Source organism: Pseudophryne corroboree, chromosome 6 (genome assembly GCF_028390025.1).
Source record: "Pseudophryne corroboree isolate aPseCor3 chromosome 6, aPseCor3.hap2, whole genome shotgun sequence".
Classification (NCBI taxonomy): domain Eukaryota; kingdom Metazoa; phylum Chordata; class Amphibia; order Anura; family Myobatrachidae; genus Pseudophryne; species Pseudophryne corroboree.
Genome location: NC_086449.1, coordinates 8,319,993 through 8,342,808, shown reverse-complemented (window position 1 = coordinate 8,342,808; position 22,816 = coordinate 8,319,993). Strand labels below are relative to the sequence as shown.

At 61.6% G+C, this 22,816-nt stretch overlaps 1 protein-coding gene across 2 annotated transcripts in view; it reads left to right on the top strand.

The window, feature by feature from the left end:
- The window catches only part of RNF167 (ring finger protein 167), a 33,014-nt gene extending 10,774 nt beyond the window's left edge, over positions 1 to 22,240 (top strand). For both annotated transcript variants that reach the window (XM_063930745.1, XM_063930744.1), the window contains exons 5-10: positions 2,597 to 2,684; positions 2,770 to 2,860; positions 2,940 to 3,045; positions 17,781 to 17,874; positions 21,298 to 21,378; positions 21,587 to 22,240. In XM_063930745.1, coding sequence (XP_063786815.1) covers positions 2,597 to 2,684; positions 2,770 to 2,860; positions 2,940 to 3,045; positions 17,781 to 17,874; positions 21,298 to 21,378; positions 21,587 to 21,837 — 711 coding nt within the window. In that variant the 3' untranslated portion in view covers positions 21,838 to 22,240. The remainder of the gene's footprint in view (positions 1 to 2,596; positions 2,685 to 2,769; positions 2,861 to 2,939; positions 3,046 to 17,780; positions 17,875 to 21,297; positions 21,379 to 21,586) is intronic.
- Positions 22,241 to 22,816: the final 576 nt, after the last annotated feature.

The following is a 22,816-nucleotide window of genomic DNA, read 5'->3' as shown; positions in this document are numbered from 1 at the left end:
GCCCGTCCCTCCCCCTGCAGGGTGACACCATGATAGAATAAAGCAGTATGGCGCTGATGGTTGGCTCCTCCCCCCTGCAGGCTGTCACTGACAGATGGGAGCTATGAGCCTGTCCCTCCCCCTGCAGGGTGACACAGGCAGAAGGGAGCAATGAGCCTGTCCCTCTCCCTGCAGGGTGACACAGACAGGAGAAAGCTAGGGTGACACCATGATAGAATAAAGCAGTATGGCGCTGACGGTTGGCTCCTCTCCCCTGCAGAGTGACACTGACAGATGGGAGCTATGAGCCTGTTCCTCTCCCTGCAGGGTGACACAAACAGATGGGAGCTATGAGCCTGTCCCTCCCCCTGAAGGGTGACACAATTATAGAATAAAGCTATATGGCACTGACGGCTGTCTCCTCCCCCTGCAGGGTGACACTGACAGCGGTAGACGGGGTCTATGAATCTTGGCTCCTCCCCCTGCAGGGTTACAGTGATAGAATAAAGCTATATAGCGCTGAGGATTGGCCCCTTCCCCTGCAGGGTTACAGTGATAGAATAAAGCTATATGGTGCTGAGGGTTGGCTCCTCCCCCTGCAGGGTGACAGTGATAGAATAAAGCTGTATGGCGCTGAGGGTTGGCCCCTCCCCCTGCAGGGTTACAGTGATAGAATAAAGCTATATGGTGCTGAGGGTTGGCTCCTCCCCCTGCAGGGTGACATTGACAGCGGTAGAAGGGGTCACACTGATAGAATAAAGCTATATGGCGCTGAGGGTTGGCTCCTCCCCCTGCAGGGTGACAGTGATAGAATAAAGCTATATGGCGCTGAGGGTTGGCTCCTCCCCATGCACGGTGACAGTGATAGAATAAAGCTATATGGCGCTGAGGGTTGGCTCCTCCCCCTGCAGGGTTACAGTGATAGAATAAAGCTATATGGCGCTGAGGGTTGGCTCCTCCCCCTGCAGGGTGACACTGACAGCGGTAGAAGGGGGTCACACTGATAGAATAAAGCTATATGGCGCTGAGGGTTGGCTTCTTCCCCAGCAGGGTTACACTGATAGAATAAAGCTATATGGCGCTGAGGGTTGGCTCCTCTCCCTGCAGGGTTACACTGATAGAATAAAGCTATATGGCGCTGAGCGTTGGCTCCTCCCCCTGCAGGGTTACACTGATAGAATAAAGCTATATGGCGCTGAGGGTTGGCTCCTCCCCATGCAAGGTGACAGTGATAGAATAAAGCTATATGGCGCTGAGCGTTGGCTCCTCCTCCAGCAGGGTTACAGTGATAGAATAAAGCTATATGGCGCTGAGGGTTGGCTCCTCCCCATGCAGGGTTACACTGATAGAATAAAGCTATATGGCGCTGAGGGTTGGCTCCTCCCCATGCAGGGTTACACTGATAGAATAAAGCTATATGGCGCTGAGGGTTGGCTCCTCCTCCAGCAGGGTTACAGTGATAGAATAAAGCTATATGGCGCTGAGGGTTGGCTCCTCCCCATGCAGGGTTACACTGATAGAATAAAGCTATATGGCGCTGAGGGTTGGCTCCTCCCCATGCAAGGTGACAGTGATAGAATAAAGCTATATGGCGCTGAGGGTTGGCTCCTCCCCATGCAGGGTTACACTGATAGAATAAAGCTATATGGCGCTGAAGGTTGGCTCCTCCCCATGCAGGGTTACACTGATAGAATAAAGCTATATGGCGCTGAGGGTTGGCTCCTCCCCATGCAGGGTTACACTGATAGAATAAAGCTATATGGCGCTGAGGGTTGGCTCCTCCCCATGCAAGGTGACAGTGATAGAATAAAGCTATATGGCGCTGAGGGTTGGCTCCTCCCCATGCAGGGTTACACTGATAGAATAAAGCTATATGGCGCTGAGGGTTGGCTCCTCCCCATGCAGGGTTACACTGATAGAATAAAGCTATATGGCGCTGAGGGTTGGCTCCTCCCCATGCAAGGTGACAGTGATAGAATAAAGCTATATGGCGCTGAGGGTTGGCTCCTCCCCATGCAGGGTTACACTGATAGAATAAAGCTATATGGCGCTGAAGGTTGGCTCCTCCCCATGCAGGGTTACACTGATAGAATAAAGCTATATGGCGCTGAGGGTTGGCTCCTCCCCATGCAGGGTTACACTGATAGAATAAAGCTATATGGCGCTGAGGGTTGGCTCCTCCCCATGCAAGGTGACAGTGATAGAATAAAGCTATATGGCGCTGAGGGTTGGCTCCTCCCCATGCAGGGTTACACTGATAGAATAAAGCTATATGGCGCTGAGGGTTGGCTCCTCCCCATGCAGGGTTACACTGATAGAATAAAGCTATATGGCGCTGAGGGTTGGCTCCTCCCCATGCAAGGTGACAGTGATAGAATAAAGCTATATGGCGCTGAGGGTTGGCTCCTCCCCATGCAGGGTTACACTGATAGAATAAAGCTATATGGCGCTGAGGGTTGGCTCCTCCCCCTGCAGGGTTACACTGATAGAATAAAGCTATATGGCGCTGAGGGTTGGCTCCTCCCCATGCAGGGTTACACTGATAGAATAAAGCTATATGGCGCTGAGGGTTGGCTCCTCCCCCTGCAGGGTGATAATGTGATTATTTCTGGCCCAGGTACTGCACGCACAGCTGTCGGGATATGATGCTGCTATTGTCCACAATATTGATTCGGATAAGTTGCTGAATATGGCGGGGAATGAAGGTGAGTGCGCCCGGCGCTGTCTCTCCCCCTCCGCTTGCGGTCTCTCCCCCGGTGTCACGCCGCCCCTCCTCTCTCTCTCCTGCAGAGCACACCTACAGCCAGATCACCATCCCCTCTGTGTTCACCGGAGAGTCCGCCGGGAAGCGGCTGCGGGACCAGTTCTCTTATTATGACAGGTAAGGAATCCGGTGATTCCGCTGCGGCTCCTGGGGCCGGCCGCACTGCGTTTTGTAATCGCTCTCTCTCTCTCCGCAGTGCCCACGTCTTCCTCATCCCAGATTATTCCTTCAACCTCCAGTACTATCTCATCCCCTTCGTGGTGGTGGTGGCGATTATTATTGTAGTCATGTGTGGTGTGATGGTGAGTTCCTCCATCCGTGTGTCTGTGATAGTGCGAGATCACTACTCCGCGTTTCTGTAACGCCCGCAGCACTGCTATGGTAACGCATCTTCCCCGATACTGGAGGTGAAACGCGTCTCCTTCTGTCCCCAACCCCCCACTAAAACCACTTCCGCTGTCTCTCCCTGGGGCTGTGTGACTGGCGCGGTCTCTCCCTGGGGCTGTGTGACTGGCGCTGTCTCTCCCTGGGGCTGTGTGACTCCCGCTGTCTCTCCCTGGGGCTGTGTGACTCCCGCTGTCTCTCCCTGGGGCTGTGTGACTCCCGCTGTCTCTTCCTGTGGCTGTGTGACTAGTGCTGTCTCTCCCTGGGGCTGTGTGACTAGTGCTGTCTCTCCCTGGGGCTGTGTGACTAGTGCTGTCTCTCCCTGGGGCTGTGTGACTAGTGCTGTCTCTCCCTGGGGCTGTGTGACTGGCGCAGTCTCTCCCTGTGTCTGTGTGACTGGCGCTGCTGCTGTCTCTCCCTGGGGCTGTGTGACTGGCGCTGCTGCTGTCTCTCCCTGGGGCTGTGTGACTGGCGCTGCTGCTGTCTCTCCCTGGGGCTGTGTGACTCCCGCTGTCTCTCCCTGGGGCTGTGTGACTCCCGCTGTCTCTCCCTGGGGCTGTGTGACTGGCGATGCTGCTGTCTCTCCCTGGGGCTGTGTGACTGGCGATGCGGCTGTCTCTCCCTGGGGCTGTGTGACTGGCGATGCGGCTGTCTCTCCCTGGGGCTGTGTGACTGGCGATGCGGCTGTCTCTCCCTGGGGCTGTGTGACTAGCGATGCCGCTGTCTCTCCCTGGGGCTGTGTGACTGGCGATGCCGCTGTCTCTCCCTGGGGCTGTGTGACTGGCGATGCCGCTGTCTCTCCCTGGGGCTGTGTGACTGGCGATGCCGCTGTCTCTCCCTGGGGCTGTGTGACTGGCGCTGCCGCTGTCTCTCCCTGGGGCTGTGTGACTGGCGATGCCTCTCCCTGGGGCTGTGTGACTAGTGCTGTCTCTCCCTGGGGCTGTGTGACTGGCGCTGTCTCTCCCTGGGGCTGTGTGACTCCCGCGGTCTCTCCCTGGGGCTGTGTGACTCCCGCGGTCTCTCCCTGGGGCTGTGTGACTAGTGCTGTCTCTCCCTGGGGCTGTGTGACTAGTGCTGTCTCTCCCTGTGGCTGTGTGACTGGCGCGGTCTCTCCCTGGGGCTGTGTGACTGGCGCTGTCTCTCCCTGGGGCTGTGTGACTGGCGCTGTCTCTCCCTGGGGCTGTGTGACTGGTGCTGTCTCTCCCTGGGGCTGTGTGACTCCCGCTGTCTCTCCCTGGGGCTGTGTGACTCCCGCTGTCTCTCCCTGGGGCTGTGTGACTCCCGCTGTCTCTCCCTGGGGCTGTGTGACTCCCGCTGTCTCTCCCTGGGGCTGTGTGACTGGCGCTGCGGCTGTCTCTCCCTGGGGCTGTGTGACTGGCGATGCCGCTGTCTCTCCCTGGGGCTGTGTGACTGGCGCTGCCTCTCCCTGGGGCTGTGTGACTCCCGCTGTCTCTCCCTGGGGCTGTGTGACTCCCGCTGTCTCTCCCTGGGGCTGTGTGACTAGTGCTGTCTCTCCCTGGGGCTGTGTGACTGGCGCTGCCTCTCCCTGGGGCTGTGTGACTGGCGCTGCCTCTCCCTGGGGCTGTGTGACTGGCGCTGCTGCTGTCTCTCCCTGGGGCTGTGTGACTGGCGCTGCCTCTCCCTGGGGCTGTGTGACTGGTGCTGCCTCTCCCTGGGGCTGTGTGACTGGCGCTGTCTCTCCCTGGGGCTGTGTGACAGGCGCTGTCTCTCCCTGGGGCTGTGTGACTGGCGCTGCTGCTGTCTCTCCCTGGGGCTGTGTGACTGGCGCTGCGGCTGTCTCTCCCTGGGGCTGTGTGACTGGCGCTGCTGCTGTCTCTCCCTGGGGCTGTGTGACTGGCGCTGCCGCTGTCTCTCCCTGGGGCTGTGTGACTGGCGATGCCGCTGTCTCTCCCTGGGGCTGTGTGACTGGCGATGCCGCTGTCTCTCCCTGGGGCTGTGTGACTGGCGATGCCGCTGTCTCTCCCTGGGGCTGTGTGACTGGCGATGCCGCTGCCTCTCCCTGGGGCTGTGTGACTGGCGCTGCCTCTCCCTGGGGCTGTGTGACTGGCGCTGCCTCTCCCTGGGGCTGTGTGACTGGCGCTGCCTCTCCCTGGGGCTGTGTGACTGGCGCTGCCTCTCCCTGGGGCTGTGTGACTGGCGCTGCCTCTCCCTGGGGCTGTGTGACTGGCGCTGCCTCTCCCTGGGGCTGTGTGACTGGCGCTGCCTCTCCCTGGGGCTGTGTGACTGGCGCTGCCTCTCCCTGGGGCTGTGTGACTGGCGCTGCCTCTCCCTGGGGCTGTGTGACTGGCGCTGCCTCTCCCTGGGGCTGTGTGACTGGCGCTGCCTCTCCCTGGGGCTGTGTGACTGGCGCTGCCTCTCCCTGGGGCTGTGTGACTGGCGCTGCCTCTCCCTGGGGCTGTGTGACTGGCGCTGCCTCTCCCTGGGGCTGTGTGACTGGCGCTGCCTCTCCCTGGGGCTGTGTGACTGGCGCTGCCTCTCCCTGGGGCTGTGTGACTGGCGCTGCCTCTCCCTGGGGCTGTGTGACTGGCGCTGCCTCTCCCTGGGGCTGTGTGACTGGCGCTGCCTCTCCCTGGGGCTGTGTGACTGGCGCTGCCTCTCCCTGGGGCTGTGTGACTGGCGCTGCCTCTCCCTGGGGCTGTGTGACTGGCGCTGCCTCTCCCTGGGGCTGTGTGACTGGCGCTGCCTCTCCCTGGGGCTGTGTGACTGGCGCTGCCTCTCCCTGGGGCTGTGTGACTGGCGCTGCCTCTCCCTGGGGCTGTGCGACTGGCGCTGCCTCTCCCTGGGGCTGTGCGACTCCCGCTGTCTCTCCCTGGGGCTGTGCGACTCCCGCTGTCTCTCCCTGGGGCTGTGCGACTCCCGCTGTCTCTCCCTGGGGCTGTGTGACTCCCGCTGTCTCTCCCTGGGGCTGTGTGACTCCCGCTGTCTCTTCCTGGGGCTGTGTGACTCCCGCTGTCTCTTCCTGGGGCTGTGTGACTCCCGCTGTCTCTCCCTGGGGCTGTGTGACTGGCGCTGTCTCTCCCTGGGGCTGTGTGACTGGCGCTGTCTCTCCCTGGGGCTGTGTGACTGGCGCTGTCTCTCCCTGGGGCTGTGTGACTGGCGCTGTCTCTCCCTGGGGCTGTGTGACTGGCGCTGTCTCTCCCTGGGGCTGTGTGACTGGCGCTGTCTCTCCCTGGGGCTGTGTGACTGGCGCTGTCTCTCCCTGGGGCTGTGTGACTGGCGCTGTCTCTCCCTGGGGCTGTGTGACTGGCGCTGTCTCTCCCTGGGGCTGTGTGACTGGCGCTGTCTCTCCCTGGGGCTGTGTGACTCCCGCTGTCTCTCCCTGGGGCTGTGTGACTCCCGCTGTCTCTCCCTGGGGCTGTGTGACTCCCGCTGTCTCTCCCTGGGGCTGTGTGACTCCCGCTGTCTCTCCCTGGGGCTGTGTGACTCCCGCTGTCTCTCCCTGGGGCTGTGTGACTGCCGCTGTCTCTTCCTGTGGCTGTGTGACTCCCGCTGCCTCTCCCTGGGGCTGTGTGACTGCCGCTGTCTCTTCCTGTGGCTGTGTGACTAGTGCTGTCTCTCCCTGGGGCTGTGTGACTAGTGCTGTCTCTCCCTGGGGCTGTGTGACTGGCGCTGCTGCTGTCTCTCCCTGGGGCTGTGTGACTAGTGCTGTCTCTCCCTGGGGCTGTGTGACTAGTGCTGTCTCTCCCTGGGGCTGTGTGACTCCCGCTGTCTCTCCCTGGGGCTGTGTGACTCCCGCTGTCTCTCCCTGGGGCTGTGTGACTCCCGCTGTCTCTCCCTGGGGCTGTGTGACTCCCGCTGTCTCTCCCTGGGGCTGTGTGACTCCCGCTGTCTCTCCCTGGGGCTGTGTGACTGGCGCTGTCTCTCCCTGGGGCTGTGTGACTGGCGCTGTCTCTCCCTGGGGCTGTGTGACTGGCGCTGTCTCTCCCTGGGGCTGTGTGACTGGCGCTGTCTCTCCCTGGGGCTGTGTGACTGGCGCTGTCTCTCCCTGGGGCTGTGTGACTGGCGCTGTCTCTCCCTGGGGCTGTGTGACTGGCGCTGTCTCTCCCTGGGGCTGTGTGACTGGCGCTGTCTCTCCCTGGGGCTGTGTGACTGGCGCTGTCTCTCCCTGGGGCTGTGTGACTGGCGCTGTCTCTCCCTGGGGCTGTGTGACTGGCGCTGTCTCTCCCTGGGGCTGTGTGACTGGCGCTGTCTCTCCCTGGGGCTGTGTGACTGGCGCTGTCTCTCCCTGGGGCTGTGTGACTGGCGCTGTTTCTCCCTGGGGCTGTGTGACTGGCGCTGTCTCTCCCTGGGGCTGTGTGACTCCCGCTGTCTCTCCCTGGGGCTGTGTGACTCCCGCTGTCTCTCCCTGGGGATGTGTGACTAGTGCTGTCTCTCCCTGGGGCTGTGTGACTAGTGCTGTCTCTCCCTGGGGCTGTGTGACTAGTGCTGTCTCTTCCTGTGGCTGTGTGACTAGTGCTGCCTCTCCCTGGGGCTGTGTGACTGGCGCCGCCTCTCCCTGGGGCTGTGTGACTGGCGCCGCCTCTCCCTGGGGCTGTGTGACTGGCGCCGTCTCTCCCTGGGGCTGTGTGACTGGCGCCGTCTCTCCCTGGGGCTGTGTGACTGGCGCTGTCTCTCCCTGGGGCTGTGTGACTGGCGCTGTCTCTCCCTGGGGCTGTGTGACTGGCGCTGCCTCTCCCTGGGGCTGTGTGACTCCCGCTGTCTCTCCCTGGGGCTGTGTGACTCCCGCTGTCTCTCCCTGGGGCTGTGTGACTCCCGCTGTCTCTCCCTGGGGCTGTGTGACTGGCGCTGTCTCTCCCTGGGGCTGTGTGACTGGCGCTGTCTCTCCCTGGGGCTGTGTGACTGGCGCTGTCTCTCCCTGGGGCTGTGTGACTGGCGCTGTCTCTCCCTGGGGCTGTGTGACTCCCGCTGTCTCTCCCTGGGGCTGTGTGACTCCCGCTGTCTCTCCCTGGGGCTGTGTGACTCCCGCTGTCTCTCCCTGGGGCTGTGTGACTGGCGCTGTCTCTCCCTGGGGCTGTGTGACTGGCGCTGTCTCTCCCTGGGGCTGTGTGACTGGCGCTGTCTCTCCCTGGGGCTGTGTGACTGGCGCTGTCTCTCCCTGGGGCTGTGTGACTGGCGCTGTCTCTCCCTGGGGCTGTGTGACTCGCGCTGTCTCTCCCTGGGGCTGTGTGACTCCCGCTGTCTCTCCCTGGGGCTGTGTGACTCCCGCTGTCTCTCCCTGGGGCTGTGTGACTCCCGCTGTCTCTCCCTGGGGCTGTGTGACTCCCGCTGCCTCTCCCTGGGGCTGTGTGACTGCCGCTGTCTCTTCCTGTGGCTGTGTGACTAGTGCTGTCTCTCCCTGGGGCTGTGTGACTAGTGCTGTCTCTCCCTGGGGCTGTGTGACTGGCGCTGCTGCTGTCTCTCCCTGGGGCTGTGTGACTAGTGCTGTCTCTCCCTGGGGCTGTGTGACTCCCGCTGTCTCTCCCTGGGGCTGTGTGACTCCCGCTGTCTCTCCCTGGGGCTGTGTGACTCCCGCTGTCTCTCCCTGGGGCTGTGTGACTCCCGCTGTCTCTCCCTGGGGCTGTGTGACTCCCGCTGTCTCTCCCTGGGGCTGTGTGACTCCCGCTGTCTCTCTCTGGGGCTGTGTGACTGGCGCTGTCTCTCCCTGGGGCTGTGTGACTCCCGCTGTCTCTCCCTGGGGCGGTGTGACTCCCGCTGTCTCTCCCTGGGGCGGTGTGACTCCCGCTGTCTCTCCCTGGGGCTGTGTGACTCCCGCTGTCTCTCCCTGTGGCTGTGTGACTCCCGCTGTCTCTCCCTGTGGCTGTGTGACTGGCGCTGCCTCTCCCTGGGGCTGTGTGACTGGCGCTGCCTCTCCCTGGGGCTGTGTGACTGGCGCTGCCTCTCCCTGGGGCTGTGTGACTGGCGCCGCTGTCTCTCCCTGGGGCTGTGTGACTGTCTCTCCCTGGGGCTGTGTGACTGTCTCTCCCTGGGGCTGTGTGACTGGCGCCGTCTCTCCCTGGGGCTGTGTGACTGTCTCTCCCTGGGGCTGTGTGACTGTCTCTCCCTGGGGCTGTGTGACTGTCTCTCCCTGGGGCTGTGTGACTGTCTCTCCCTGGGGCTGTGTGACTGGCGCTGCCTCTCCCTGGGGCTGTGTGACTGGCGCTGCCTCTCCCTGGGGCTGTGTGACTGGCGCTGCCTCTCCCTGGGGCTGTGTGACTGGCGCTGCCTCTCCCTGGGGCTGTGTGACTGGCGCTGCCTCTCCCTGGGGCTGTGTGACTGGCGCTGCCTCTCCCTGGGGCTGTGTGACTGGCGCTGCCTCTCCCTGGGGCTGTGTGACTGGCGCTGCCTCTCCCTGGGGCTGTGTGACTGGCGCTGCCTCTCCCTGGGGCTGTGTGACTGGCGCTGCCTCTCCCTGGGGCTGTGTGACTCCCGCTGTCTCTCCCTGGGGCTGTGTGACTCCCGCTGTCTCTCCCTGGGGCTGTGTGACTCCCGCTCTGTCTCCCTGGGGCTGTGTGACTGGCGCTGTCTCTCCCTGGGGCTGTGTGACTGGCGCTGTCTCTCCCTGGGGCTGTGTGACTGGCGCTGTCTCTCCCTGGGGCTGTGTGACTGGCGCTGTCTCTCCCTGGGGCTGTGTGACTGGCGCTGTCTCTCCCTGGGGCTGTGTGACTGGCGCTGTCTCTCCCTGGGGCTGTGTGACTGGCGCTGTCTCTCCCTGGGGCTGTGTGACTGGCGCTGTCTCTCCCTGGGGCTGTGTGACTGGCGCTGTCTCTCCCTGGGGCTGTGTGACTCCCGCTGTCTCTCCCTGGGGCTGTGTGACTCCCGCTGTCTCTCCCTGGGGATGTGTGACTAGTGCTGTCTCTCCCTGGGGATGTGTGACTAGTGCTGTCTCTCCCTGGGGCTGTGTGACTAGTGCTGTCTCTCCCTGGGGCTGTGTGACTAGTGCTGTCTCTTCCTGTGGCTGTGTGACTAGTGCTGCCTCTCCCTGGGGCTGTGTGACTGGCGCCGCCTCTCCCTGGGGCTGTGTGACTGGCGCCGCCTCTCCCTGGGGCTGTGTGACTGCCGCTGTCTCTCCCTGGGGCTGTGTGACTGCCGCTGTCTCTCCCTGGGGCTGTGTGACTGGCGCTGTCTCTCCCTGGGGCTGTGTGACTGGCGCTGTCTCTCCCTGGGGCTGTGTGACTGGCGCTGCCTCTCCCTGGGGCTGTGTGACTCCCGCTGTCTCTCCCTGGGGCTGTGTGACTCCCGCTGTCTCTCCCTGGGGCTGTGTGACTCCCGCTGTCTCTCCCTGGGGCTGTGTGACTGGCGCTGTCTCTCCCTGGGGCTGTGTGACTGGCGCTGTCTCTCCCTGTGGCTGTGTGACTGGCGCTGTCTCTCCCTGTGGCTGTGTGACTGGCGCTGTCTCTCCCTGTGGCTGTGTGACTGGCGCTGTCTCTCCCTGTGGCTGTGTGACTGGCGCTGTCTCTCCCTGGGGCTGTGTGACTCCCGCTGTCTCTCCCTGGGGCTGTGTGACTCCCGCTGTCTCTCCCTGGGGCTGTGTGACTCCCGCTGTCTCTCCCTGGGGCTGTGTGACTCCCGCTGTCTCTCCCTGGGGCTGTGTGACTCCCGCTGTCTCTCCCTGGGGCTGTGTGACTCCCGCTGTCTCTCCCTGGGGCTGTGTGACTCCCGCTGTCTCTCCCTGGGGCTGTGTGACTCCCGCTGTCTCTCCCTGGGGCTGTGTGACTCCCGCTGTCTCTCCCTGGGGCTGTGTGACTCCCGCTGTCTCTCCCTGGGGCTGTGTGACTCCCGCTGTCTCTCCCTGGGGCTGTGTGACTCCCGCTGTCTCTCCCTGGGGCTGTGTGACTCCCGCTGTCTCTCCCTGGGGCTGTGTGACTCCCGCTGTCTCTCCCTGGGGCTGTGTGACTCCCGCTGTCTCTCCCTGGGGCTGTGTGACTCCCGCTGTCTCTCCCTGGGGCTGTGTGACTCCCGCTGTCTCTCCCTGGGGCTGTGTGACTCCCGCTGTCTCTCCCTGGGGCTGTGTGACTCCCGCTGTCTCTCCCTGGGGCTGTGTGACTCCCGCTGTCTCTCCCTGGGGCTGTGTGACTCCCGCTGTCTCTCCCTGGGGCTGTGTGACTCCCGCTGTCTCTCCCTGGGGCTGTGTGACTCCCGCTGTCTCTCCCTGGGGCTGTGTGACTCCCGCTGTCTCTCCCTGGGGCTGTGTGACTGGCGCTGTCTCTCCCTGGGGCTGTGTGACTGGCGCTGTCCCTCCCTGGGGCTGTGTGACTGGCGCTGTCTCTCCCTGGGGCTGTGTGACTGGCGCTGTCTCTCCCTGGGGCTGTGTGACTGGCGCTGTCTCTCCCTGGGGCTGTGTGACTGGCGCTGTCTCTCCCTGGGGCTGTGTGACTGGCGCTGTCTCTCCCTGGGGCTGTGTGACTGGCGCTGTCTCTCCCTGGGGCTGTGTGACTGGCGCTGTCTCTCCCTGGGGCTGTGTGACTCCCGCTGTCTCTCCCTGGGGCTGTGTGACTAGTGCTGTCTCTCCCTGGGGCTGTGTGACTAGTGCTGTCTCTCCCTGGGGCTGTGTGACTAGTGCTGTCTCTCCCTGGGGCTGTGTGACTAGTGCTGTCTCTCCCTGGGGCTGTGTGACTAGTGCTGTCTCTCCCTGGGGCTGTGTGACTAGTGCTGTCTCTCCCTGGGGCTGTGTGACTAGTGCTGTCTCTCCCTGGGGCTGTGTGACTCCCGCTGCCTCTCCCTGGGGCTGTGTGACTCCCGCTGCCTCTCCCTGGGGCTGTGTGACTGGCGCCGCCTCTCCCTGGGGCTGTGTGACTGGCGCCGCCTCTCCCTGGGGCTGTGTGACTGGCGCCGCCTCTCCCTGGGGCTGTGTGACTGGCGCTGTCTCTCCCTGGGGCTGTGTGACTGGCGCTGCCTCTCCCTGTGGCTGTGTGACTGGCGCTGCCTCTCCCTGTGGCTGTGTGACTCCCGCTGTCTCTCCCTGGGGCTGTGTGACTGGCGCCGCCTCTCCCTGGGGCTGTGTGACTCCCGCTGTCTCTCCCTGGGGCTGTGTGACTCCCGCTGTCTCTCCCTGGGGCTGTGTGACTCCCGCTGTCTCTCCCTGGGGCTGTGTGACTCCCGCTGTCTCTCCCTGGGGCTGTGTGACTGGCGCTGTCTCTCCCTGGGGCTGTGTGACTCCCGCTGTCTCTCCCTGGGGCTGTGTGACTCCCGCTGTCTCTCCCTGGGGCGGTGTGACTCCCGCTGTCTCTCCCTGGGGCTGTGTGACTCCCGCTGTCTCTCCCTGGGGCTGTGAGACTCCCGCTGTCTCTCCCTGGGGCTGTGTGACTCCCGCTGTCTCTCCCTGGGGCTGTGTGACTAGTGCTGTCTCTCCCTGGGGCAGTGTGACTAGTGCTGTCTCTTCCTGTGGCTGTGTGACTAGTGCTGTCTCTCCCTGGGGCTGTGTGACTAGTGCTGTCTCTCCCTGGGGCTGTGTGACTCCCGCTGCCTCTCCCTGGGGCTGTGTGACTCCCGCTGCCTCTCCCTGGGGCTGTGTGACTCCCGCTGCCTCTCCCTGGGGCTGTGTGACTCCCGCTGTCTCTCCCTGGGGCTGTGTGACTCCCGCTGTCTCTCCCTGTGGCTATGTGACTGGCGCTGCCTCTCCCTGGGGCTGTGTGACTGGCGCTGCCTCTCCCTGGGGCTGTGTGACTGGCGCCGCTGTCTCTCCCTGGGGCTGTGTGACTGTCTCTCCCTGGGGCTGTGTGACTGGCGCCGTCTCTCCCTGGGGCTGTGTGACTGTCTCTCCCTGGGGCTGTGTGACTGTCTCTCCCTGGGGCTGTGTGACTGGCGCTGCCTCTCCCTGGGGCTGTGTGTCTGGCGCTGCCTCTCCCTGGGGCTGTGTGACTGGCGCTGCCTCTCCCTGGGGCTGTGTGACTGGCGCTGCTTCTCCCAGGGGCTGTGTGACTGGCGCTGTCTCTCCCTGGGGCTGTGTGACTGGCGCTGTCTCTCCCTGGGGCTGTGTGACTGGCGCTGTCTCTCCCTGTGGCTGTGTGACTCCCGCTGTCTCTCCCTGGGGCTGTGTGACTCCCGCTGTCTCTCCCTGGGGCTGTGTGACTCCCGCTGTCTCTCCCTGGGGCTGTGTGACTCCCGCTGCCTCTCCCTGGGGCTGTGTGACTCCCGCTGCCTCTCCCTGGGGCTGTGTGACTCCCGCTGCCTCTCCCTGGGGCTGTGTGACTCCCGCTGCCTCTCCCTGGGGCTGTGTGACTCCCGCTGTCTCTCCCTGGGGCTGTGTGACTCCCGCTGTCTCTCCCTGGGGCTGTGTGACTCCCGCTGTCTCTCCCTGGGGCTGTGTGACTCCCGCTGTCTCTCCCTGGGGCTGTGTGACTGGCGCTGCCTCTCCCTGGGGCTGTGTGACTGGCGCTGCCTCTCCCTGGGGCTGTGTGACTGGCGCTGCCTCTCCCTGGGGCTGTGTGACTGCCGCTGTCTCTCCCTGGGGCTGTGTGACTGCCGCTGTCTCTCCCTGGGGCTGTGTGACTGCCGCTGTCTCTCCCTGGGGCTGTGTGACTGGCGCTGTCTCTCCCTGTGGCTGTGTGACTCCCGCTGTCTCTCCCTGTGGCTGTGTGACTCCCGCTGTCTCTCCCTGTGGCTGTGTGACTGGCGCTGTCTCTCCCTGGGGCTGTGTGACTGGCGCTGTCTCTCCCTGGGGCTGTGTGACTGGCGCTGTCTCTCCCTGGGGCTGTGTGACTGGCGCTGTCTCTCCCTGGGGCTGTGTGACTGGCGCTGTCTCTCCCTGGGGCTGTGTGACTGGCGCTGTCTCTCCCTGGGGCTGTGTGACTGGCGCTGTCTCTCCCTGGGGCTGTGTGACTGGCGCTGTCTCTCCCTGGGGCTGTGTGACTGGCGCTGTCTCTCCCTGGGGCTGTGTGACTGGCGCTGTCTCTCCCTGGGGCTGTGTGACTGGCGCTGTCTCTCCCTGGGGCTGTGTGACTGGCGCTGTCTCTCCCTGGGGCTGTGTGACTGGCGCTGTCTCTCCCTGGGGCTGTGTGACTGGCGCTGTCTCTCCCTGGGGCTGTGTGACTGGCGCTGTCTCTCCCTGGGGCTGTGTGACTGGCGCTGTCTCTCCCTGGGGCTGTGTGACTCCCGCTGTCTCTCCCTGGGGCTGTGTGACTCCCGCTGTCTCTCCCTGGGGCTGTGTGACTCCCGCTGTCTCTCCCTGGGGCTGTGTGACTCCCGCTGTCTCTCCCTGGGGCTGTGTGACTCCCGCTTTCTCTCCCTGGGGCTGTGTGACTCCCGCTGCCTCTCCCTGGGGCTGTGTGACTGCCGCTGTCTCTTCCTGTGGCTGTGTGACTAGTGCTGTCTCTCCCTGGGGCTGTGTGACTAGTGCTGTCTCTCCCTGGGGCTGTGTGACTGGCGCTGCTGCTGTCTCTCCTTGGGGCTGTGTGACTAGTGCTGTCTCTCCCTGGGGCTGTGTGACTCCCGCTGTCTCTCCCTGGGGCTGTGTGACTCCCGCTGTCTCTCCCTGGGGCTGTGTGACTCCCGCTGTTTCTCCCTGGGGCTGTGTGACTGGCGCTGTCTCTCCCTGGGGCTGTGTGACTGGCGCTGTCTCTCCCTGGGGCTGTGTGACTGGCGCTGTCTCTCCCTGGGGCTGTGTGACTGGCGCTGTCTCTCCCTGGGGCTGTGTGACTCCCGCTGTCTCTCCCTGGGGCTGTGTGACTCCCGCTGTCTCTCCCTGGGGCTGTGTGACTCCCGCTGTCTCTCCCTGGGGCTGTGTGACTCCCGCTGTCTCTCCCTGGGGCTGTGTGACTAGTGCTGTCTCTCCCTGGGGCTGTGTGACTAGTGCTGTCTCTTCCTGTGGCTGTGTGACTGGCGCCGCCTCTCCCTGGGGCTGTGTGACTGGCGCCGCCTCTCCCTGGGGCTGTGTGACTGGCGCCGCCTCTCCCTGGGGCTGTGTGACTGGCGCCGCCTCTCCCTGGGGCTGTGTGACTGGCGCCGCCTCTCCCTGGGGCTGTGTGACTGGCGCCGCCTCTCCCTGGGGCTGTGTGACTGGCGCCGCCTCTCCCTGGGGCTGTGTGACTGGCGCCGCCTCTCCCTGGGGCTGTGTGACTGGCGCCGCCTCTCCCTGGGGCTGTGTGACTGGCGCCGCCTCTCCCTGGGGCTGTGTGACTGGCGCCGCCTCTCCCTGGGGCTGTGTGACTGGCGCCGCCTCTCCCTGGGGCTGTGTGACTCCCGCTGTCTCTCCCTGGGGCTGTGTGACTCCCGCTGTCTCTCCCTGGGGCTGTGTGACTCCCGCTGTCTCTCCCTGGGGCTGTGTGACTCCCGCTGTCTCTCCCTGGGGCTGTGTGACTCCCGCTGTCTCTCCCTGGGGCTGTGTGACTGGCGCTGTCTCTCCCTGGGGCTGTGTGACTGGCGCTGTCTCTCCCTGGGGCTGTGTGACTGGCGCTGTCTCTCCCTGGGGCTGTGTGACTGGCGCTGTCTCTCCCTGGGGCTGTGTGACTCCCGCTGTCTCTCCCTGGGGCTGTGTGACTCCCGCTGTCTCTCCCTGGGGCTGTGTGACTCCCGCTGCCTCTCCCTGGGGCTGTGTGACTAGTGCTGTCTCTTCCTGTGGCTGTGTGACTAGTGCTGTCTCTCCCTGGGGCTGTGTGACTAGTGCTGTCTCTCCCTGGGGCTGTGTGACTGGCGCTGCTGCTGTCTCTCCCTGGGGCTGTGTGACTAGTGCTGTCTCTCCCTGGGGCTGTGTGACTAGTGCTGTCTCTCCCTGGGGCTGTGTGACTCCCGCTGTCTCTCCCTGGGGCTGTGTGACTCCCGCTGTCTCTCCCTGGTGCTGTGTGACTCCCGCTGTCTCTCCCTGGGGCTGTGTGACTAGTGCTGTCTCTCCCTGGGGCTGTGTGACTGGCGCTGTCTCTCCCTGGGGCTGTGTGACTGGCGCTGTCTCTCCCTGGGGCTGTGTGACTGGCGCTGTCTCTCCCTGGGGCTGTGTGACTGGCGCTGTCTCTCCCTGGGGCTGTGTGACTCCCGCTGTCTCTCCCTGGGGCTGTGTGACTCCCGCTGTCTCTCCCTGGGGCTGTGTGACTCCCGCTGTCTCTCCCTGGGGCTGTGTGACTCCCGCTGTCTCTCCCTGGGGCTGTGTGACTCCCGCTGTCTCTCCCTGGGGCTGTGTGACTCCCGCTGTCTCTCCCTGGGGCTGTGTGACTCCCGCTGTCTCTCCCTGGGGCTGTGTGACTCCCGCTGTCTCTCCCTGGGGCTGTGTGACTCCCGCTGTCTCTCCCTGGGGCTGTGTGACTAGTGCTGTCTCTTCCTGTGGCTGTGTGACTAGTGCTGTCTCTCCCTGTGGCTGTGTGACTAGTGCTGTCTCTCCCTGGGGCTGTGTGACTAGTGCTGTCTCTCCCTGGGGCTGTGTGACTAGTGCTGTCTCTTCCTGTGGCTGTGTGACTAGTGCTGTCTCTTCCTGTGGCTGTGTGACTAGTGCTGTCTCTCCCTGGGGCTGTGTGACTAGTGCTGTCTCTTCCTGTGGCTGTGTGACTGGCGCTGTCTCTCCCTGGGGCTGTGTGACTCCCGCTGCCTCTCCCTGGGGCTGTGTGACTCCCGCTGCCTCTCCCTGGGGCTGTGTGACTCCCGCTGTCTCTCCCTGGGGCTGTGTGACTCCCGCTGTCTCTCCCTGTGGCTATGTGACTGGCGCTGCCTCTCCCTGGGGCTGTGTGACTGGCGCTGCCTCTCCCTGGGGCTGTGTGACTGGCGCTGCCTCTCCCTGGGGCTGTGTGACTGGCGCTGCCTCTCCCTGGGGCTGTGTGACTGGCGCCGCTGTCTCTCCCTGGGGCTGTGTGACTGTCTCTCCCTGGGGCTGTGTGACTGTCTCTCCCTGGGGCTGTGTGACTCCCGCTGTCTCTCCCTGGGGCTGTGTGACTCCCGCTGTCTCTCCCTGTGGCTATGTGACTGGCGCTGCCTCTCCCTGGGGCTGTGTGACTGGCGCTGCCTCTCCCTGGGGCTGTGTGACTGGCGCTGCCTCTCCCTGGGGCTGTGTGACTGGCGCTGCCTCTCCCTGGGGCTGTGTGACTGGCGCCGCTGTCTCTCCCTGGGGCTGTGTGACTGTCTCTCCCTGGGGCTGTGTGACTGTCTCTCCCTGGGGCTGTGTGACTGTCTCTCCCTGGGGCTGTGTGACTGGCGCTGCTGCTCTAGTATAACTGTGTGGAGCTACAGGCAGGTAATGAAATGGACAATGGTCTCTCCCTGCCCCTGGTAACTGGCCTTCATGTAAGCATTCCGTTGGCCTGCAGGGGGCAGTGCAGCCTATGGAGGAATACTGTGCAGTTGGCTGGGGATAGGGAGTGTGTGCATGTTACATTACCTGTCAGATAAGGAGTGTTCATGTACCAGACACGGTGCCCTCTCCTGTATTATTCTGTCTCCTGTGCCCCCTGCCACCCCCTGCCAGGCAGTGCGTCTCTCCCACTCTTGCTTATACTTGTAGTTCCACAGCTGCTGCACTGTCGCCTGGGTTTGCACCATTATAATCCCCCAATATCCAGCTGAATGTAAAGGTGCCAGCTTGGTAAGGTATGCTGGGCCTTGTAGTTCCACAACAGGTTACGGTCTCCTGTGTCCTGTACCATCAGAGGGTCACTGACTCACGGGTTGATAGAAGCCATGTAGAGCCAATAGACGCGCTCTGCGTGTTACTGACTGCGCAGTTTATGTCTCCGCCCAGGTGGCGCGATGCGTCCAGCACAGGAAGAAGCTGCGCAGGAACCGCCTGTCCAAGGACCAGCTAAAGAAGATCCCCATTCATAAGTTTAAGAAAGGTGAGTAGGGGGGATGTATTGGGGGAGGGGGGGGGGGGGGGGAGGTGATCTGGGTGAGAGCGGGCAGTGGTGTATTTGCTATATAGGCAGGCTAGACACATGCCTGGGTGAGATGGGGCAGTGGTGTATTTGCTATATAGGCAGGCTAGACACATGCCTGGGTGAGAGGGGGCAGTGGTGTACTTACTATGTAGGCAGGCTAGGCACATGCCTGGGTGAGAGGGGGCAGTGGTGTATTTGCTATATAGGCAGGCTAGACACATGCCTGGGTGAGAGGGGGCAGTGGTGTACTTACTATGTAGGCAGGCTAGGCACATGCCTGGGTGAGAGGGGGCAGTGGTGTATTTGCTATGTAAGAGACTAGACACATGCCTGGGTGAGAGGGGGCAGTGGTGTATTTGCTATGTAGGCAGACCAGTCACATGCCTGGGTGAGAGGGGGCAGTGGTGTATTTACTATGTAGGCAGGCTAGGCACATGCCTGTATGTATGATGGGGGTGACCTGGGTGAGAGGGGGGCAGTGGTGCACTTACTATGTAGGTAGGCTATACACATGCCTGGGTGAGAGGGGGCAGTGGTGTACTTACTATGTAGGCAGGCCAGACACATGCCTGGGTGAGAGGGGGTGACCTGGATGAGAAGGGGGCAGTGGTGCACTTACTGTGTAGGCAGGCTAGACACATGCCTGGGTGAGAGGGGGCAGTGGTGTATTTGTTGTGTAGGAGACTAGACACATGCCTGGGTGAGAGGGGGCAGTGGTGCAGTTACTATGTAGGCAGGCTAGGCACATGCCTGGGTGAGAGGGGGCAGTGGTGCAGTTACTATGTAGGCAGGCTAGACACATGCCTGGGTGAGAGGGGACAGTGGTGTACTTACTATGTAGGAGACTAGACGCATGCCTGGGTGAGAGGGGGCAGTGGTGCAGTTACTATGTAGGCAGGCTAGTCACATGCCTTGGTGAGAGGTAGTGGTGTACTTACTATGTAGGAGACTAGACACATGCCTGGGTGAGAGGGGGCAGTGGTGTATTTGCTATGTAGGAGACTAGACGCATGCCTGGGTGAGAGGGGGCAGTGGTGCACTTACTATGTAGGCAGGCTAGGCACATGCTGTGTGAGAGGGGGCAGTGGTGTACTTACTATGTAGGCAGGCTAGGCGCATGCCTGGGTGAGAGGGGGCAGTGGTGTATTTGCTATGTAGTAGACTAGACACATGCCTGGGTGAGAGGGGGCAGTGGTGTATTTGCTATGTAGTAGACTAGACACATGCCTGGGTGAGACGGGGCAGTGGTGTACTTACTATGTAGGAGAGTAGACACATGCCTGGGTGAGAGGGGGCAGTGGTGTATTTGCTATGTAGGAGACTAGACGCATGCCTGGGTGAGAGGGGGCAGTGGTGCAGTTACTATGTAGGCAGGCTAGGCACATGCCTGGGTGAGAGAGGGCAGTGGTGCACTTACTGTGTAGGCAGGCTAGACACATGCCTGGGTGAGAGGGGGCAGTGGTGTATTTGCTATGGAGGCAGGCTAGACACATGCCTGGGTGAGAGGGGGCAGTGGTGTACTTACTATGTAGGAGACTAGACACATGCCTGGGTGAGAGGGGACAGTGGTGTACTTACTATGTAGGAGACTAGACGCATGCCTGGGTGAGAGGGGGCAGTGGTGCAGTTACTATGTAGGCAGGCTAGTCACATGCCTTGGTGAGAGGTAGTGGTGTACTTACTATGTAGGAGACTAGACACATGCCTGGGTGAGAGGGGGCAGTGGTGTATTTGCTATGTAGGAGACTAGACGCATGCCTGGGTGAGAGGGGGCAGTGGTGCACTTACTATGTAGGTAGGCTAGGCACATGCCTGGGTGAGAGGGGGCAGTGGTGCACTTACTATGTAGGCAGGCCAGACACATGCCTGGGTGAGAGGGGGTGACCTGGTTGAGAGGGGGCAGTGGTGCACTTACTATGTAGGAGACTAGACACATGCCTGGGTGAGAGGGGGCAGTGGTGCACTTACTATGTAGGCAGGCTAGACACATGCCTGGGTGAGAAGGGGCAGTGGTGTATTTGCTATGTAGGAGACTAGACGCATGCCTGGGTGAGAAGGGGCAGTGGTGTATTTGCTATGTAGGAGACTAGACGCATGCCTGGGTGAGAGGGGGCAGTGGTGCACTTACTATGTAGGCAGGCTAGGCACATGCTGTGTGAGAGGGGGCAGTGGTGTACTTACTATGTAGGAGACTAGACACATGCCTGGGTGAGAGGGGGCAGTGGTGCACTTACTATGTAGGCAGGCTAGGCACATGCCTGGGTGAGAGGGGGCAGTGGTGTATTTGCTATGTAGTAGACTAGACACATGCCTGGGTGAGAGGGGGCAGTGGTGTACTTACTATGTAGGAGACGACACATGCCTGGGTGAGAGGGGGCAGTGGTGTATTTGCTATGTAGGCAGGCCAGACACATGCCTCGGTGAGAGGTGGCAGTGGTGTACTTACTATGTAGGAGACTAGACACATGCCTGGGTGAGAGGGGGCAGTGGTGCACTTACTATGTAGGCAGGCTAGGCACATGCCTGGGTGAGAGGGGGCAGTGGTGTATTTGCTATGTAGTAGACTAGACACATGCCTGGGTGAGAGGGGGCAGTGGTGTACTTACTATGTAGGAGACTAGACACATGCCTGGGTGAGAGGGGGCAGTGGTGTATTTGCTATGTAGGCAGGCCAGACACATGCCTCGGTGAGAGGTGGCAGTGGTGTACTTACTATGTAGGAGACTAGACACATGCCTGGTTGAGAGGGGGCAGTGGTGTATTTGCTATGTAGGAGACTAGACACATGCCTGGATTTAGGTGTGAGTTTATTCTCCGGATTCATTCCTGGCGTTTTCCAGTTTCCCTCCCAGTAGAAGTAATGGGGAAGGGTGTGACGGGTGTAAGTGCACACCCACAATGACTAAACACAACCCTGGGCCCCATACAATGAGGACAGGGAGGGGGTGAGGTGACTCAGCAACTGCAATACCTTCCACTCAGCCGCCTTATCTCCAGCAGTGCTCTTTATCTAGATGACATCCCAACATTCCTCAGTAATAATCTGCACACGGCTGGGACCTCACCTCTGCGTGCTGCGTGTGCTTAGCGTGTTACACAGCCCGTGGCACTCCAGCTGCTGAGGAAAAAGACGTCCCAGCAGCTCTGTGACCGGGCATGCTGGGAGGTGTAGTTCCAGAGGCGCTCCCTACAAGAGATGCTTAGAGATTATGGAGAGTTACAAGTGACTGATGTATAAAACGGGTGTGACTGGAACAACCAGCAGCCAATCAGAGCCTGTGAATGTTACCAGCAGCACAGAGGGATGTGAGGCTCTAGTCCTACTTGTGCACCCCTAGTGACGTTGGTGCATCATGACTGACATGTCTCCTTGTCTGGCAGGGGACGAGTATGACGTCTGCGCCATCTGCCTGGAGGAGTACGAGGAAGGTGACAAGTTGCGCGTCCTCCCGTGTTCTCACGGTAAGTCTGCGCCAGGTAAACGGCCCATGGTAACCGCATCTGCGCAGTGCGCACTCTCAGCTGCTGGATAATGACCGTACAACATGAATAGCCAAAGCTTGTTAGAAAGGAAATCTCTCGGCCAAAGAGCTTTCACTCTATCTGGCTATTAGCTGCGTGTACTGGAAGTAGGCATGTTTGTGATGGTCCCCTGCTCTTCCCCTTGCAGCGTACCATTGCAGCTGTGTGGACCCCTGGCTCACGAAGACCAAGAAAAGCTGTCCCGTCTGCAAACACCGCGTCCTGCGCTCGGACGACGACTCCGACTCGGAGGGCGGCGGGGAGGCTGCCGCGGACGGCGATGACGAGCGCACCCCTCTGCTGCGGCCTTCGCCCTCGTTTGGAAGCATGGCGGACTCTCCTCCACCGGTCCCAGTGGAAGAGCGGGGGCCGGTATCCACCACGGCGGTTGTGGTGTGAGGCCCTCGCCTGGTATAGACTGCCCGGCCCAATCCCACACTACCGGTGCCACTGACCAGCGCCGGTAACCCCCTCCCTCTGTGACTGACCCACTCCCCATTTGTGTATGCACCGACAATATTTTATTTCCACACTGTGATGTTGGTTCTGGTTCCCATAATCCTTTGCGGTGTGATTTTTCACCCACATCCCGTGACTTACTCTGCCATTAGGATGGATACTTTGTGGAATAATTGTGCTGCTTGTGAGGAGGCACTCCAACCCTACACCCCCCCAATCTAGGGCCGGCTACATGGACCACAGACCCCCCTCCCCCCTGTGTGTATTACACTCTTACCTCTGTAATTAATCTGAATCTAATTATCCTGTACAGGTTTTATATAAATTAAATTTCTTAACGAATTATGACCGTTTTCATGCTGGAAGTAATATATTTTCTCTAACGTCCTAAGTGGATGCTGGGGACTCCGTAAGGACCATGGGGAATAGCGGCTCCGCAGGAGACTGGGCACATCTAAAGAAAGCTTTAGGACTATCTGGTGTGCACTGGCTCCTCCCCCCATGACCCTCCTCCAAGCCTCAGTTAGATCTCTGTGCCCGAACGAGAAGGGTGCACACTAGGGGCTCTCCTGAGCTTCTTAGTGAAAGTTTTAGTTTAGGTTTTTTATTTTCAGTGAGACCTGCTGGCAACAGGCTCACTGCATCGAGGGACTAAGGGGAGAAGAAGCGAACTCACCTGCGTGCAGAGTGGATTGGGCTTCTTAGGCTACTGGACATTAGCTCCAGAGGGACGATCACAGGCCCAGCTTGGATGGGTCCCAGAGCCGCGCCGCCGGCCCCCTTACAGAGCCAGAAGGCAGAAGAGGTCCGGAAAATCGGCGGCAGAAGACGTCCTGTCTTCAACAAGGTAGCGCACAGCACTGCAGCTGTGCGCCATTGCTCTCAGCACACTTCACACTCCGGTCACTGAGGGTGCAGG